The 18,641-nt window shown below is 41.2% G+C and overlaps 1 protein-coding gene across 1 annotated transcript in view; it reads right to left on the minus strand.

The window, feature by feature from the left end:
• Positions 1–572: 572 nt before the first annotated feature.
• The window catches only part of TPST1 (tyrosylprotein sulfotransferase 1), a 115,439-nt gene continuing 97,370 nt past the window's right edge, over positions 573–18,641 (minus strand). Inside the window, exons 4-6 of the mRNA XM_082671601.1 lie at positions 7,318–7,368; positions 3,606–3,652; positions 573–1,133 (exon numbers count right to left, since the gene is read on the minus strand). Coding sequence (XP_082527727.1) covers positions 3,635–3,652; positions 7,318–7,368 — 69 coding nt within the window. The 3' untranslated portion in view covers positions 573–1,133; positions 3,606–3,634. The remainder of the gene's footprint in view (positions 1,134–3,605; positions 3,653–7,317; positions 7,369–18,641) is intronic.

Raw genomic sequence — 18,641 nt, forward strand, 5'->3', positions numbered from 1 at the left:
GGGGCCTTGTGTACGTGGCTTGACCTGGCTGAGCCTCTGTTTCTTCATCTGAAAATGATATGTTAGAAGTTTCTGTCTGGGAGGATTAATCATTTACCAAATATTTTACTAGGTTCTTACAATGTGCCAGACATTCTGCTAGGTGTCAGGGGTACAAAAATGGACACGAAAAGACATAGTCTCTGTCTTCCAGGAACTTACCATCTAGTATAAGAGATAGACAATTTAAGAAGTTAAGAAACATTAAAAACTGCAAAGTGTGATAAGGTGATACTGAGAATAAGGCAGGCAGGAAGGGGATCAGGGAAAGTCTTTCTGAGGAATTAGAATTTATGGAGACCAGAGAATTGAGAAGGAAAGAGAAGAACAGGATTCTGAGACAAAAGGATGGTAGCAGGTCTCTCTGAAATAAATTATAGCAAAAACTTCACTAAGAAATTATGATATATAGAGGGGAATATCTAAAATACAGCAACTGAAGGAACTGGTCTATCAGATCGTTACCTGATAGGTCTTATTGCTTCTCAGAAGTCACAGTAGTGAAAACATGTAAACTACCAGTGCTTCACATTTAAAGCTTTTATTTTGAAAAATAAAATACAAAAGTCATCAAGTTGTAAATGTATGTGGTAATTCCTCAACTTCTCAGAAACAATACAATGAATTATTTAAATAATTAAGATATTTAATATTATCCACATCAATACATTTAAACAGGTACAAGTGTTCTACAAAACATTAGAACATGTACAGACAACCTATTCCAAGATGAAACTACCCAATTTTGCTTACAGAATCCCATCTTTAAACCCTCCCCTTGAAAACAAAGTTTGGAATCTGGTAAGAAAAGGTGAGGACCAGAGCAGTTTTAAGAGAAAGCACACATCCTCTCTGGGCTCCTTCTCCACAGGCCCGTGCACGTAATCAAGAGCACTGTACTCGGGAAGAAGCAGGTCACTCAGGAGGGTCCGAATGTGTGCTGACATCCCACCCTCTCAGTGGGAAGAACTGGCAAATGAGAAAGAGATGCGGGCCATGGTACCTATGCTCCACTGATCTCAGCAGGGGACAGCCAGTTCTAGAAACAGCCAGTCCTAGAAACTTCTCTGCTGCTGAAAAGGCAGCAGTCTTCCCTAGGGCAAACAAACAGAATGTGTTACAGGTATGCAGTCAGTTTGTTCTCCCCTGCATGACACCGCCTCCTTTCCAGCTGTGGGCCTGGCACAAGCCAGGTAGACAGGTAGGGGGATGGACCATTATGAGAACAGCTACCTCAGGACTATGAGAGAGGCACACTCTCCCTCAGTTTGGGATGCTTTTAGATGCCTGCCAGTAGCTTCGATGTGCAACACAAAAGGATGGCAGCCAAAGCAAGGGCTGTTCCTGCCCATTTCTAAATGACTGCAACTGTCATCTGCAATTGAAGCTACTGCAGGGGCACTGACAGGGACGTCAAATGTCCAGGGGTCGAACATGCTGACTCAGTATGAAAAAGTGGATACTGAGATTCTTTATAGGAAGCTTTAGGAAACACAGTGACTGTCGTTCATATGCCAAAGGGATCCAAAAGACAAGAGAAAGACTATGATTTGTCTTGAGATGCTTTGATGTCTTCCTAGCTTCTCCCGAGTCCTTCTCTCATTGCACGTGGGCACCTACAAGCCTCGATAAGCAAACAAGGATGAAATGCTGCTGTGGAGGCCACTCAAAGCTGGAGTCCACTGACACTGCATTCTGTCTTGTAAAACAGCTGGTCAGTAATGAATCCCTGTATGCATGTTTCCAGGAGGGAATTTATCTATACTTTTTTTTTTTTTCGGTACATGGGCCTCTCACTGCTGTGGCCTCTCGCGTCGCGGAGCACAGGCTCCAGATGCGCAGGCCCAGCAGCCATGGCCCACGTGCCCAGTCGCTCTGCGGCATGCGGGATCCTCCCGGACCGGGGCATGAACCCATGTCCCCTGCATCGGCAGGCGGACTCTCAACCACTGCTCCACCAGGGAAGCCCTATCTATACTTTTGAAAGTATTTTTGAATAAACAAAATTATCCAAGGCCTGATAACGGCTGTTATACCTGTATGCCCATCGAGTTGAAGTCTACATTTAGCATTTGCTTCTTAGCAAAAAAGGCAATCATAATTCCTAAAACCTATGAATATTAACTCACTGCCATCCGTGATTTTGACATGGCATAGCAGCATTCATGTGTTTTTTCTATCTATAATCTATTAGCACATAATCTATTAGCACACAGCAAGTCATAAAAACCTCTTATTCAAATCAAATTATTCAATCTCAATTTTCTCAACAGTAGAAGAGGAATAATATCACCTACTTGCCAGAGTGGTTTGAAACTTGAATGAAATCATTCATATATGTATGTATATGAATAATATATATATTTATTTTAGATATAATATAGTATATCCTATATCATATATACTATATATATATATATGATGCTTGGTATTTTACACCTGGTATGGAGTACACACTCAATACATGGTTATTATAAAAAATAAAAATAAAACAGCAAACAAAACTATAAGAAAAAAACAGATTTTATTTTTTACTTTTTTATAACATGTTTTATTTTTATTTATTTTAGTATTTTATTTTATTTTACTTTATTTAATTTTTTTCCCCACACTGCACGGCTGTGGAACCTTACTTCCTCGACCAGGGATCAAACCCTGCCCCCTGTAGTGGAAGCACGGAGCCCTAACCCCTTGGCTGCTAGGGAATTCCCAGGAAAAATCATATTTTAAAGAAAGCTTTTCAAGTTCCAAATGATCTAAGGCATAACCAAAATATTCAGAGCAAAACAGAATCTTAAGAAAGTGTGGGATAGGGGTGTGAGGTCTGAGCAGCCATGTCAGGAGGTCTAGGTTCAGAAACCAGCTTTGCCACTAATTGGCTGGTATCCCTGGACCTGATGATTACTCAGATAGAAAGGGCTGATAAGTCCTGCTCCACACTGTAGCCTTTAACTACAATGAGACAACATAGGTTACAAACATTAAGACAGCATAATGCATTAACATCAGCAAGGTTGAAAAACCAACCAGGCAACTCCCGAAAATATTAGCGCAAAAACATCTGCACATCCAGCATACAGAGGAAGCAGTACAGGGTGGTGAAAGAATCCCCGGCTGGATGTCAGGAGACGGTGCTCTTTAGCCTTGGGTTTTTCCGACCTATGATGTGAACTTGACAAATCCTCTTTCTAGGATCAGTTTCCTTATCAGTAAACAGGGGGTTGAGGTTGATGGCCTTCAGGTTTCTTTCAGCTAAAATATTTTATCATTTTAAACCCCTCCTCATACTGAAAATAATAACTAACACTGTTTGAGTGCTTACTATGTGCCAGGCTTCTGGCAGACATTATCATGGTTAATTCTACCACTCTCTTATTAACATGGTCCTCATTTTACAGATGCAGAAACTAAGACACAGAGAAGTTAAGTAACTTGCTCAATGCCACACAGAGCCGAGATTCCAAAGCAGGTGAACTGACCCCAGGGCTGTGCCCTCCACCTGCTGCGCTGCCTCCCGAGAGCCTAAGCAGTGAAACCCAAAGACCCAGCAATGTCCCCAACCTCACCTCAAGTATGCAAGAGGTTCCTGGCTCTGTTATTCCACTTGCTCAGTCTGTGGAAGGAAGCAAAAGATGTTTTAACGTTGGTTAGCATGAGAAGTGACTGCTCTTGTCAAAATATCAGGTGTAGCTTGCAGGCTGTGATCAGAGACTTTCTAATGAATTCCGTCTGCTACTGTTGTATAATAAAGAAGATGACTGGCCTTTGGCTCTCGTTCCTGGTAGGGAGACTCTAAATCCTTGGAATTTTCCAGGTAACAGGAGTGTCTTTGTTATTCATGAGCCCCTTAGATCATACCTGAGTTTCTGCTAAGAGATGAGATGACTCAGGATGAGGGCTGGTCACCAGGAAGACCAACCTGTGATTTGAGGGTTGGGGCTCTGAGCCAGCCCAGCTTCTGGGAAGGGGACTATGACTGGGGATTGAGTTCAATTCCATGCGAATGAGTCAATCAATCATGCCTATGTACTTAGACTTCAGTAAAAACTCTGGATGCAGAAGTTCAGTGGAGCGCCCTGGTTGGTGATCATGCTGATGTGCTCTGAGGGAGAAGTACACTGATTCCACAGGGAATGGGCACAGAAACTCTGAGTCTGAGACTCTCCCAGACCTTGTCCTATGTGTCTCTTCATTTGGTTGGTCTTGAATTGTTTCCTTTATAACAAAACTATATATATATTTTTTGGCCACACCGTGTGGCTTGCGGGATCTTAGTTCCCCCACCAGTGATCGAATCCGGGCCCCCGGCAGTGGAAGTGCAGAGTCCTAACCACTGGACGCCAGGGAATTCCCAAGACTATAATCTTAAGTATAGCACTTTTCTGAGTTTTGTCAGAATTCTAGCTAAATGTAATCCTGAGAGTTCTGTGGGCTTCAGTTTTCTCATGTATTAGACGTTAAATAAAAGCCTTTTATAGGCTTTTTTCTAGCATGTGTGTGATACATTAAATGAAACTAACCAGAACGGGGCTTGAAGTGCCTATGTTAAGTCTTTTGCCCAATTTTTTATTACCTTTTCCTTATTTATTTGTAGGAATTCTCTATACTGATGAATCTTTTGTTTCAAAAATTTCCCCCCCAAGCAGCCGCATGGCACAGGGATATTGGCTCGGTGCTTTGTGACAGCCTGGAGGGGTGGGATAGGGAGGGTGGGAGGGAGGGAGACGCAAGAGGGAAGACATATGGGAACATATGTTTATGTATGACTGATTCACTTTGTTATAAAGCAGACACTAACACACCATTGTAAAGCAATTATACCCCAATAAAGATGTTAAAAAAAAAAAAATTTCTCCCCCTTAAGGTGTCCTTTTTTACTGTCTTTATGATGCTTTCTAATAAGTAAATGTTCTCAATTTTAATGTAGTCCAAATTATCCATTTTAAAATTAATGATCCATAAAAAGAAACAAAATTGAGTTATTTGTAGTGAGGTGGTTGGACCTAGAGTCTGTCATACAGAGTGAAGTAAGTCAGAAAGAGAAAAACAAATACCGTATGCTAACACATATATATGGAATCTAAAAAAAAAAAAGGTTATGAAGAACCTAGGGGCAGGACAGGAATAATGATGCAGATGTAGAGAATGGACTTGAGGACATGGGGAGGGGGAAGGGTAAGCTGGGACGAAGTAAGAGAGTGGCATGGACTAATATATACACTACCAAATGTAAAACAGATAGCTAGTGGGAAGCAGCCACATAACACAGGGAGATCAGCTCGGTGCTTTGTGACCACTTAGAGGGGTGGGATAGGGAGGGTGGAGACGCAAGAGGGAGGAGAAATGGGGATATATGTATATGTATAGCTGATTCACTTTGTTATAAAGCAGAAACTAACACACCATTGTAAAGCAATTATACTCCAATAAAGATGTTTAAATAAATAAATTAATTAAATTAAATTAATGATCAGTATTTTTTATAACTCACTTAAGAAATCCCTCTCTTTTAAGGTCATGAAGATATTCTCCTTTATTGCCTCCTAGAAACTTTATTATTTTGCCTTTCACAGTTAGGCCTATAACCTACCTGGAAATGATTTTTATGTATGCTGCGAAGCAGGGGTGTCCCTTTAGTTTTAGTCTCAAATTCCCTTTCTTGACTCCTTCAGACTTACTATGCAAAACAGCCTTTGGATTTGACATTTCTTCAAGACTCTCCCTCTTGGATTATTCTCTGGCTCCAGTTACCATAGCCTGTGAGTGAGTGACAACTTGTTCACGAATCCATCCAGGTTTCTGGCACATCTTGCCCAGCCAAGGCTCAGGGCCCCTGTGCCCCTTTGTCTGCAAAAGTTGATCAGAGTCTTTTGGATAGATAAGGAGTTCCTCTGAGAAGATCTTTTTTTTTCCTCTGACTCTTGAGGCCTTATTTCAATTTCTCACACATAAAAGTAATTCAGTAGACATTTTTTAAATGAATGAATGGATGGATTAAAATTAAATATATGTTAATAAGCATATACCATGAAAGTAGTTTAAAATAGTCAAGTAATATGTATCAGTTATTGATGGTTGTTATGAGACAAGGATCTGAGAAGACAGAGCCTTCAATCCTGGTGTGAGACACAGCTGCTCTTACAGAGAAGCCCATGTACTCTAGGCTTGCTTTAGGCAACACGACTTCACACAATCTGTGAGGTTCCCCTCAACAACCCAGATCTGGAACACTTTTAGAAACTGAGTTCAGTGCTGGGTCTTCATTTCCTATTAACAAGCTAATCACTGATAGCAGCAGCCTGGAGGCAACATGTATTATCACCATGCTGGACAGGGAAGTCTTCTGCTGGACTCAGGCTGTAGTCATTGATTTCTTCCCACTACTACATAGGAATGGCAGGTGATGCGCTCATGCAGGACACTCTGGGCTACTCTAGGCCTGTCGGCCATAACGTCACCTATTTCTCTTCAACTCAAGAAACAGTATTGGAATCCAAGTAAGTGACAGTGTGACATTACAAGGAGAACTCTGGATCTGTTTTAATTAATTTTTTAAAAAGTAAAAGTTATAAACTTCAAACTCATACCATCCATTCCCAACTTGGGGGACTTAGCAGTTGAGGGTCAATGGCTGTGTGTATAATGTATTCACAAGTCTTCTAGGCTCCAAATGAGAAAAATGAAAAGGCCATGGATGTATATGTAATAAGAACAAAGGGTGGCTATACATTTTTATTTCAAGTTAGGTATCAGAAGGCTGGAGCAGATTCACCAAGGCAGGCTCCTTATATGTGGAATACTGTGTGGCTTGTGGGCAACCTCAAGCAATCAGATTTTAGTTATCAATAAAGTATTTCCCTACTCTTGGAAGACACGGAGCCCTCTGAAATTCAAACTGTGTTAAATTGTTAAATTTAACAAGTCTGTTTAACACAGATTGTTAAAACCAACAATTACCAGAAGCCAGTCTTTCTTTCTTTTTTCTGTTTTTTAACGTCTTTATTGGAGTATAATTGCTTTACAATGGTGTGTTAGCTTCTGTTTTATAACAAAGTGAATCAGCTATACATATACATATATCCCCACATCTCCTCCCTCTGGCGTCTCCCTCCCACCCTCCCTATCCCACCCCTCTAGGTGGTCACAAAGCACCGAGCTGATATCCCAGCAGAAGCCAGTCTTTCTACCACCAGCACATAGATTTATCTCTTTGAAAAGATTACTTCAATGCAAGAGCCCATCTTATTGTATATCAAGAGGAGGAAGCAGACACAGTACCTGAGGTTTTCCTTTAAGAAATTCAGGTAGCTGAAATTCTCCTTTATAGACCTGGAAAAACAAAGCCAAGTATGAGTTTAAGGAAACAGGTACTGTCATCATCACTTTGGGATGCTTGCAAGGACTGATAGTGGATGGGTTCACTGCTTCATTTTTGGCAAGTTTTAGAACGGAAGGAAGCCCGTCAGTGCAGAAGCAGCCTGAGTTGAGGACTGAGTGAAATCCCTATTCACTCTGACCCCACTTGCTCTACTTTTGCCTGGGTGCTCCCAACTTGTGGGCTGGCTGGGAGAGGGCGTAGAGTCTCTGAAGAAGAAAGAAAAGCATCCTAACATTCCAAGTTCCAATCATTTTAGCTGAGAGAGAAAGCAAGCCCAAGCCTTCTCTCTCCAGCAACCAACACAGAATTCACATAATTTAGGAATAGGCTCCTCCTGATTTCCTTCTGACATCTCCAACCCTACAACTCTGGATTTAATTCAGCTTTACTTTTCTTAATGTACCCAATATTCCCATAATAATTTGAATATTAGGTGGTTCTTAAAATGATATATACTTTTAACCTTGTAAAATCTTATAATTAAAAACTTACTCTTTTCAACATATAAAAGTATGTTTCTAATAGCAGCAATAATTAGGCAATAGTTTTTTAAAAGGTGTATAAGACGCTTACATAGAAAACTATAAAATATTATTGAGAGAAATTAAAGACCAAATAAAGAGAGAGACATACCACTTTCAGGGATTGTAACATTCAACATAGTAAAGCTGTCCATTCTCCTCAAAGGATTTCCAATAAAAATTCTAGCATGCTTTTTTGGGGTAGAGGTAGGGGTAGGGGTAGGGATAGGGGTAGGAATAATTTCAAGCTGATTGTAGAAGTTTTATGGAAATGCATAGGGCCAAGAATAATCAAGGTAATCTTAAAAAGAACAAAGTGGAAGGACTTATTCTATCATAATAGAATATTATACACCTATACATACAAAAAACATAGCTATAATCAAGACGGTAAGGTTTTGGCATGAGGATAGACAAATGTATTAATGAAACAAAATGAAGAGTCCAGAAACAGACCCCCATTTAGAGATAACTGGTTTATGACAAAGGTGGCACTGCAGAGCAGTACAGTTAGAACGAATAAATAAATGTGTTTATCTATATAATGATGCGCCATACTGCAATTTTAAAAATGAACTACTACTAAACCAACGATGTAGATGAATCCCAACACACAATGATGAGGAGAAACAAGCCAGATCTCCAAAAATAATATGCTATTGACACATGTCTCCATTTAAAACTTTTAAAGCTCAAAAACAGGCAAAGGAACTCTGATGTTAGAAATCGGGATACTGTTTACTCTGGGGAGGAGCAGGGTGGTGGTGATTGGCAGGGGGATGAGAGAGGCTTCCAGCGTGCTGGTAGTTTTCTGTCTTGATATGGGTAGCGATTATAAAGATGTGTTCATTTTGTGATCATTTATTGAGCTATGACTTGGATACTTTTCTCTATGTATGTTACACTTCAATAACAAAACAAGCCAGTAGCTTAGGAATTTACTACTCTCGCTCTGTCTTGCTCTCTCTTTCACACACACATACACACACACTTTAAGTGCAAAGATGTTTGTTTCAACACTGTCAGCAACAGAAAAAAACTGGGAACTATTCATGTCAATCAAGAGTGAAGAAAGTCTCCATCAGCTACAGTTTGTTAACTGCTGGACTCGAGAAACTACAGGAAGAAACTATGGATTGTCGTTGGGAAGAGAGCCACTGGGTAGCCCCTCAGAGCACAAAGAAATCCTCTAAATGGTGACTACTGAAGCCTACAGACCTAAAGGATTTTTACTTGGTCATAAGATGACTGATCCACTTCTAAAAGTAGCAGTATTCCTTCTGAGATTGAGAGAATGAATGTACTGTTTTCCTGTCTCTTTCTCTGCAATTTCTAAAATCTGGTCTATTCTTTAGGGTCTCTGCTACAGTTCTAGGAAGGCTAAATTAAAGCAGAGAGAAGAGGCTTATGCATAAGATATTTCTTTAGATATGCATCACACTGGAAGCTGAGGTGAGTGCAGGATAACAACAATGCAGCTGCTAGGAGTGCCTCGAAACCTTCATACCCTCAAAGAGTCCCAGGTCACTGGAGGGTTGGCCTAACTGCTCCCTGAAGAAGCTGCATGTCAGAATCCTGTTTGCTTTACCCCAGCACCACAGTCCAGAGAGTGTTCCAGCTTTCTTCATTTCCCCCCAGTTTTACTGAGATATAATTGACATATAACACTGTATTACTGTTCCAGCTTTCTGATGTAGGAAGTATGTGTGTATCATGTTAACACTGACTTCCACTGTGCCTGTCTCTACTATCTGTGGGACAAGCAGACACTATATCCAAAGCAGGGGCTCAAGCCATTAGAATAGGTTTTTTGTTTTTGCTTTTTACCAGATTCTCAAGTGTCTTTCCTTCTCCCTCTATTCAGGGAACTGAGTCCCAACCCCCATCCTCCAAGTCTCTAAGCATAAGCTGCTCAGGCCTAGGGTCCTGTGCCTTGGCTCCTTTACCGAACCAGAACAAGTTTGTTTGCCCCAGTGCCTCTTCCAGTGTTAGTGGGTTTGGTCCCTAAGAAACTTTTCTTATATTCCTCACATCCTCTCAGAAACCAACTCTCCTCTCTCTTAGCTAGCCTCTTCTGCTAGAATTCAAGCAGAAGGTTCAACGCAAGCCCACGGGGTCATACAGCTAGTTAGTGGCAGAGTGAGGCTCAGAAGGCCCTGGCTCAGCACTCTCCCATTATACCACGCTCTTTGCATTTTACTACTATTAGCAAATCTAACTGTTAAATTTTCCCTTCTCTTTTTGGTTTGTTGTAAGGCATGACAGAATATACGAGTGGGAACATTAAATATTATAAGTGTCTTCCAGAAATCAACAGTTCCAGAGAGGTAAGGCTTATATGAAAGGGGGGAAAAACCAAAACCTTAAATATGTGATGTTACAAATGTAATTTAAAAAAGGTGGGGGGGGGGAGTTCAGGATAAGACATCAGACAAAAGGCTCAATCAAAAAATAAGTGGGAAGCTGTCTCCTCTCATTATCCTTTAGGGAAAAAATGCTTCAAAAGTTAGGAACTACAGTACTGACAAAAAGAACACTTTCTACTGACAAAGCAGTTCCTATTTAGTGCAGGAAACCAAGCACGGCAAAGTTAGGAGTGGAATTTCCTCTGGCTAAAGGAACAGTGTTTCTGGACATACTAATCTCTGGTACTAATGAACTGAGGATTTTGCTAGACAGAAATGAGCTAGGCAGTCAGAATCCAAATGCTCGTACAGAGCCCCCCCACCTCAAGCACTGAAGAACAACAAGGAAACAAAAGTAGGCTTCTGATTTAGAGGGTGCATTGGCAATAAAAATAATACGAACAGAAGCTAAACTTTGTTATCTTCTCTGCATCAGGTTAGTGTTGAGCATGCGTTTCACATTTATCACCTTATCGAATCCCACAGTCTCCTGAGGGAGGTATTATTCTCTTTTTACAGATGAAGCAACTGAGGCACAGAGAAATTAATTTTTCCAGTGTAGTGAAATGGGAGGCTACTAAGTACCATGATGGGGCTTAGATTTTAAAAGGGTCATCCTAATTGCTCTGTTTAGACTGTAAAGGGCCAAGGACAGAAGTGCGGAGGCAACAGCAGTAATCCAGACAAGACAGGATGACAAGGAGGCAGCGGTGGAGGTGGTGAGAAGTGGTACGTTTGTGGATTTTCTTTTCCTAATCATGTCTAGATTTCCTAACAGACTGGATGTGGAATGTGAGAGAGCAAAGGGGGCCAAGGATGACTCCAAGGCTTTTGGCCTAAGCAACTACCAACTGGAAATACGAAGCTGCCATCACCTCAGCTGGGCAAGGTCCTGGATATAGCAGCTTTTCAGGCATTCAATTTCAGACATGGTAAGCTTCAGATGTCTACTAGACAATAAATGAAAATGTCAAGTAGCCAGTTAGATATACAAATCTAGGGTTCATGGAAGAGGTCTGGGCTGGGATCTATAAATTTGAGAATCATCAACTTATAGATGGTATTTAAAACTTGATACCTGATACCTGGGTTATCCAGGTGCTCAGGGTAGAAAGAGAAGAGCAGAGGACTTAAGACTGAGATATGGGGGCATTCTAACATTAAGAGGTCAGAGAGAAAAGGAAGAATCAGCAAAGAAGACTGAGAAGAGGTCACCAATGACACAGAAGGAAAAATGTAAAAAGTGGTGTCTAGAAGCCAGGTGAAGCAAACGTATCAAGGAGGGAGTAATCAACTGTATCAAAAGAGGCTGGGAGACAAGATGATAACTGACCATTGGCTAAGCAGTGTGAAGGTCACTGTGACTTGACAAGAGCAAATTAAGTAGAATGGTAGTTGTGAAATTCTGAATGGAGTGAATGTAAGAAAAAATAGAGGGAGTGGAACTGGAGACAGGAGTACAGAAAACGAGCTTTTAAGTAAAGGGAAGCAAAGAAATGGAATGGCAGTGGCAGGGCACCTGGCATAAGTGTAGTGTGTGTGTGTGTGTGTGTGTGTGTGTGTGTGTGTGTGTGTGTGTGTGTGTGTGTGTGTGTGTGTGTGTGTGTGTGTGTGTGTGTGTGTTAAGATAGAAGAATTAAAGGCATATTTGTTTGTTGATGGGAAAGATTCTGCTGGAATGCAAAATGTGATGATATAGGAAACAGGGAGATGGGCTTGGGTACACAGGGGAGGAAACGCCTTTGGATAGGAACACGTTCAGACGTTCACTTCTGTTACACAGACTTTCTATTATGACAGATGAGGATATTAGGTTGTAATACTTCCCTTCCTCTAGTCTCTCAAAAATTATACAATAATTTTTGTTTAAAGCCACATTCTGTAAGTTTTCATTATTATGACAATATAAATATCACAGTTACATTTTCTTACACAATTTGTGCTGTTTTAGCTAGAGTTAATAATTGCCTCATATACTTTTTAAATAATAGACTTTATTTGTAGAGCAGATTTAGGTTTACAGAAAAAGTGAGTTGAAAGCAGAGTCCCCATATACTTCCTCTCCGTCTCCTACAGTTTTCCCCAATTATTAACATCCTGCGTTACTGTGGTACATTTGTTACAATTAACAAACCAGCACAGATACACTGTTATTAACTGAAGTTTTAGTTTGCACTAGGGTTCACTCTCTGTGTTGTACTTTCTATGGGTTTTGACACATGTATCCATCATTACAGTAGCACACAGAATAGTTCCACTAGCATAAAAGTGCCCTGTGCTCCATCTATTTAGCCCTCCCTACCTTCTCCCAATCTTTTTACTATCTCCATAGAGTTGGAATCATACAGTATGCAGCCTTTTGATTGGCTTCTTTCACTTAGTAATATGCACTTAAGGTTCCTCTATGTCTTTTCACAACTTGATAACTCACTTCTTTTAATCACTGAATAATGTTCCATTGCCTGGATATTTATTTACCCATTCACCTACTGAAGGACATCTTGGTGGCTTACAAATTACAAGTTGTAGCAATTAAGAACAAAGCTGCTGTAAACATCTGTGTACAGGTTTTGTGTGAACATAAGTTTTCAACTCATTTGGGTAAATACCAAGGAATGTGATGGCTGGATTACAAGGTAAGTGTATGTTTAATTTTATAAGGAACTGCCAAGCTGTCTTCCAAGTGGCTGCACCATTTTGCATTCCCACCAGCAATGTATGAGGTTTCTGTTACTCCACATCCTCACAATGATATGGTGGTGTCAGTGTTTTGAATTTTGGCCATTCTACTAGGTGCATAGCGGTATCTCATTGCTTTAATTTGGATTTTCCTAATGACATACAATGTTGAGCACCTTTTCATATGCTTAGCTGCCATTGGTATATTTTCCTTCAGCAAGGTGTGTCTATTCAGATTTTTTGCCCATTTTCCCCATTTTCCCTTTCTTTCTTTTTCTTCAATTGAGGCATATCCCCATGGGGGCCCGGTGCACAATGGCTGCAAACAGCAGCCTCCTCAGTAGTGTATGCAGCCCTTTGCCTGTACGGGTTGCCCTAAGGGACCTTGGAGACAGCCCTTTCCAGTGGACATTAAAAACTGGCATGCTGTCCCCACTCTAGGCTCCAGACGGGTATGCGCGGTGCCTTTGGAAAGCCCCAGGGCACAGTGGCCAGGGTCCACATAGGCTAAGTCATAATGTCCATCCGCACCAAGATGCAGAACAAGGAGCATGTGCTTGAGGCCCTCTGCAGGGCCAAGTTCAAGTTCCCTGGCTGCCAGAAGATCCACATCTCCAAGTGGGGATTCACTAAGTTTAATGCAGATGAATTTGAAAACATGGTGCCAGAAAAGCAGCTCATCTCAGAAGGCTGTGGAGTCAAATACATCCCTAATCGTGGCCCCTGGACGAATGGTGTGCCCTGCCCGCATGACAGCCTTGGCGCTGTCCCCTCCTTACTCATGCCCATCAATAAATCCTACTTTCCTATCCAAAAAAAAAAAAAATTGAGGTACAGTTGATTTACAATATTACATAAGTTTCAGGTGTACAACATAGTGATTCACAATTTTTAAAAATTATACTCCATTTATAGTTATTATAAAATGTTGGTTATATTCCCTGTGGTGTACAATGTATCTTTGTAACTTATTTTACAATAGTAGTTTGTACCTTTTAATCCCTTACCTCTATCTTGACCCGCCCCCCTTCCCTCTCCCCACTGGTAAGCACTAGTTTGTCTTCCATTTCTGTGAGTCTGTTTCTTTTCGTTATATTCTCTAGCTTGCTTTATTTTTTTTGGTTCCACGTATAAGTGATAATATACAGTATTTGTCTTTTTGCATGTCTGAAAATGTCTTTATTTTATCCTAACACCTGTCTGAAAGTTCATCTGGTTATATAATTCTAGAATATAGTAATTTTCTCTCTGAAATTATGGCATTGCTCCATTGTCTTCTATTTTCCCATGTTTCTGCTGACAAGGCTGATATCATTCTAATTCCTGGTCCTTTGTATGTGACCTTTGTTTTCACTCTGCACTATTTAAGAATTTTCTCTTTATCTCTGGTGGTTCTATAATTTTATGATAAGGTGCCTTGATGAGGCTCATTTTCTTCACTCATCGGTACTGGAGATGCATGTCCTTCTGTTCTTGGGAATATCCTTAAATTATTACTTTGATAATTTCCCACTCATCATTTTCTCTATTTTTCTTGGACTCCGATTAGTCAAATGTTAGACCACTTGAATTAAGCCTCTAATTTTTTTTTCCTCTCCAAGTCATCTCTTTGTCTTTTTGTTCTACGTTGTTTTTTTTAAAATAAATTTATTTATTTATTTATGGCTGCATTGGGTCTTCGTTGCTGTGTGTGGGTTTTCTCTGGTTGTGTCGAGCAGGGGCTACTCTTTGTTGCGGTGCGCAGGCTTTTCATTGCAGTGGCTTCTCTTGTTGCGGAGCACGGGCTCTAGGTGCGCAGGCTTCAGGAGTTGCAGCAGGCGGGCTCAGTAGTTGTGGCTCGCGGGCTCTAGAGCACAGGCTCAGTTGTAGTGCATGGGCTTAGCTGCTCCGCGGCATCTGGGATCTTCCCGGAATAGGGCTTGAACCCGTGTCCCCTGCATTGGCAGGCGGATTCTTAACCACTGCGCCACCAGGGAAGTCCCTGTTCTACTTTTAAAGAACGTTAATTATAGTTCATTTACGTTTCTTTTGCTCTTTACATGTTGTTTCTTCTGAGGTTCTTTTTTATCTTTCTTTTAGTCTCTTTCATGTTAGAGAAGTTCTACAAACATCCAGTGAGTCTTGGCTATGAAGCAGAGTTCCGTTTATGAGGGTTGAGTCTAACTGCAGGTATACTTCCTCAGCCAGCTTTTATTTGGTCAGGGCTCTCCATGTATCATGTTTGTAGGCTTTTTTTGGGGGTAGTTAAGAACGTAGAGAAAGCACCACAATCTCTTACCTTGGTACCAGCATTCTTCAGCTGGGTAGAGGTAGAGAATTGAGGCATCATCTAATGATAATTTATTTTTTCAGAAAGCAGACTTTCACTTAACGCTCTGGTTTTCAATTTGGAGCCCTAACTCTATTCCTAATGTCCCTATTTTCCCTCTAAGAGAATGTACTTCTTCTGCAAGGGGAGGGGAAGGGTGGTGATCTGGAAGTCTAACTGCTCTATACAGACTTTTGATCTCTCTCTTTTTAGTATCAGACCTCATCCCCCTCCCCTAATACCTGATGTTTCCAAATCCCTGAACTTTTGTAGGGTTCAGGGTGAACTGGCTTGTTTCTTGTTCCTCTGCTTGCTTGCATCCCCCTCTTTTCAGGCATATAAATTCAGCTATCTTCCACTCTGCTAAGTCATTTACTATTCCTACAACAGCTTTCCATCTTCATATATTACGTTTTAGTGGTGACAAACGGGTTTGGGGTCTCTAGTTTGGTGGTCTCTGCAAAGCTGGAGATAGAAAAGGAGAAGAAGAGATGCTAAAATTAAAGGACCCAATAGTACTTAGTTTTAAAGAAACATGTGGTGAGGGTGTACTCATAGTATGTATGTTCTCTGAGGTCCATGTGAGCAACGTGTGGCTGAAAGCTTTGCAGAAGCTGGAAACCACTATTTATAAGACTGCTAAGTAAAGGAACACATTATTACTGGAAAAGGAATTCTATGTTATGCAGAGAAAAAAGATAAGAAGGAGAGATGTGTACTTCCCATAAACTTGAGCTGTATTGTTAACTATGTGCAAGACACTGGAGCTGAGGGAAAAGGACTAAGGGTTTTTTTTTTAACCACTCCCTTACAAGCTCTAACATTTTGCGATTCTGAAAGAAGTTTCTCAAAGCCTGAATACCACAAGGAATCCTTTCTCAGTTCCACCCTTGCCCCCTCGAGCAGGCCTCCTGGTCTGTGTCTAGCAATTTATAAAGATTACCACACTGCTCTTGATCTTCTCACAGAGCAAAACACTAAACAAGGTCTAAAAGAAATGCATATAAAAATGTGAGGGCTTCCCTGGTGGCGCAGTGGTTGAGAGTCCGCCTGCCGATGCAGGGGACACGGGTTCGTGCCCTGGTCCAGGAGGATCCCACATGCCACAGAGCGGCTGGGGCCGTGAGCCATGGCCGCTGAGCCTGCGTGTCCGGAGCCTGTGCTCTACAACAGGAGAGGCCACAGCGGTGAGAGGCCCGTGTACCGGAAAAAAAAAAAAGTGAGCTCCGCATATTTAACCCTGCCTTATAGCTTTTACTTGTGACGGTGATAGCACGCTTACAGTTGAGAGGCTTTGGCTGGTGACGTATACCATTTCAAAAGAAATAACTTAAATAGAAAAGTAAATTGTATTTGTTGTTTTGGGTTTATAGACTAAAGTCAGATTCAAATTTCTGGAGTGAGGTATAATTAACTCTGTTATAAGCGAAGCCTTCAATCGTGGAACTACCTAGGCTACAGAGCTAGAGAAGGGAGGAGAATTTATCTAAGCTGCCTGTGAAGTTTCAAAAACCCAAGAAAGAAGGGGTTCTGAATACTGGCTGAAGCAAGCAATGCATCATTCTTTTTTTTTTTTTTTTCGGTACACTGGCCTCTCACTGTTGTGGCCTCTCCCGTTGCAGAGCACAGGCTCCGGACGCGCAGGCTGGACCGGGGCACGGACCCGTGTCCCCTGCATTGGCAGGCAGACTCTCAACCACTGCGCCACCAGGGAAGCCCTGCATCATTCTTGTTACTTGTCCTCAGGCCACTTGCAGACTGCAGATCCAGTTAACACACTTGCAGACTGCAGATACAGTCCTCCATTAGGTCCCTTTTCCTTTACACGGTTTTAACCATCGTAAGTTATCTGGTCTCAACCTGTAGCAATCAGATACAGCAAACAGGAAGGCAATGGGCAAGTACTGATAACTGAGAAGTGACAAATGAAACAAAGGAAGACACAGAAATTATAAAAGGCAGACAGGAAGCCTTTTTTAAGAAAGGGACCAACAGTTCTATATCCTATATAAAGAGAAGATGGGCATTTTTCTCTTTATAACACATAATTTCCTTTGGATGAAATGAAAATTTTAATTATGATCAAGTATTTATTTAAGAAGGTAAAGAAATATGTCATCAAAATGCAGAGGAATTCTACACCAAAATATTAAGGTTTGGTCTTAAATGGGACAAATCTGTCCAGAAACCTGACTTTCTAGAATGACGGGTTCCCCAAGGGTTTCAGACAGTCAAGCTTTTACAATTTACAGGAGAAAGTGTCAGACATGTTATGAGGCCTAATTCTGAATCTGGCTTGATATTACGGAGAATATTAAACTTTTTCTAAATTATTTTCATGCTAAAAGTGTTTGTGGCCACACTCCCTGAGACTGAGCCCCCATGATCCCTGCTTCTGGTATTCATGACATGTGTAATCCGCTTCCGTTAAGTGTGAGCTGGATCTAGTGACTTGCTTCTAACAACTAGAATATGGCAAAAGTGATGGGATGTTATTTCTGAGATTAGGTCACAAAAGTGTTTCTTCTGTCTTGGGTACTCTTTCTTGCTTATTTGATTGGAAGGAAGCCAGCTGCATGCTGTGAACTGCCTTATAGAGGCCCAAGTGGCAAAAGAACTGATATCCCCAGCCAATGGCCAGCAAGGACCTGAGGCCTGCCCACACTCACAGGAGGGAGTTTGGAAAGGGATCCTCTCCCAATTGAACCTTGAGATGACTGCAGTCCTGGCTCACGGTTTGACCACACCCTCATGAAAGACCTTGACCCAAGGTATCTAGATAAACTGCACCTGGATTCCTAATCTACAGAAACTGTGAGATAATAATTTGTTGTTTTAAGCTAATTACCCTAAATTATAGGGTAATTTGCTATGGCTAAGTAAATAACTAATACAGATTTTGGTGTCATAAGCAGGGTGATAACGTAACAAACACCTAAAACGTGGCAGAAGTTTTGGAACTGGGCAGGAGGAGGTAGCTAGAGGGACTTTAAGGGGAGCAGCAGTAAAAGTCTAAATGGACATGAATTGACAGTAGATTTTAGACTTTGAGGAGGCCACCTGTGCAGGTTTTAAGGAATGTAGGGACACCTGATTAGACACTAGAGGCAGGGGGGTCTTATAACACAGTAACAGAAAGTTTACCAACCCTGTCACCTGTAGTTATACAGAAAGTAAAAAATGAACCAAACAAACTGGATGGTCCAGCTAAGGAAACTTCCAAGCAAAGTACTGAAGCAGCGAAGGAAACTTCCAAGCAAAGTACTGAAGGTATCACTAGGTTTCTTCTTGATAATTATAATAAAGTATGC

This window comes from Grampus griseus (assembly GCF_964374135.1).
Source record: "Grampus griseus genome assembly, chromosome: 14".
In the NCBI taxonomy this organism is placed as follows: Eukaryota; Metazoa; Chordata; class Mammalia; order Artiodactyla; family Delphinidae; genus Grampus; species Grampus griseus.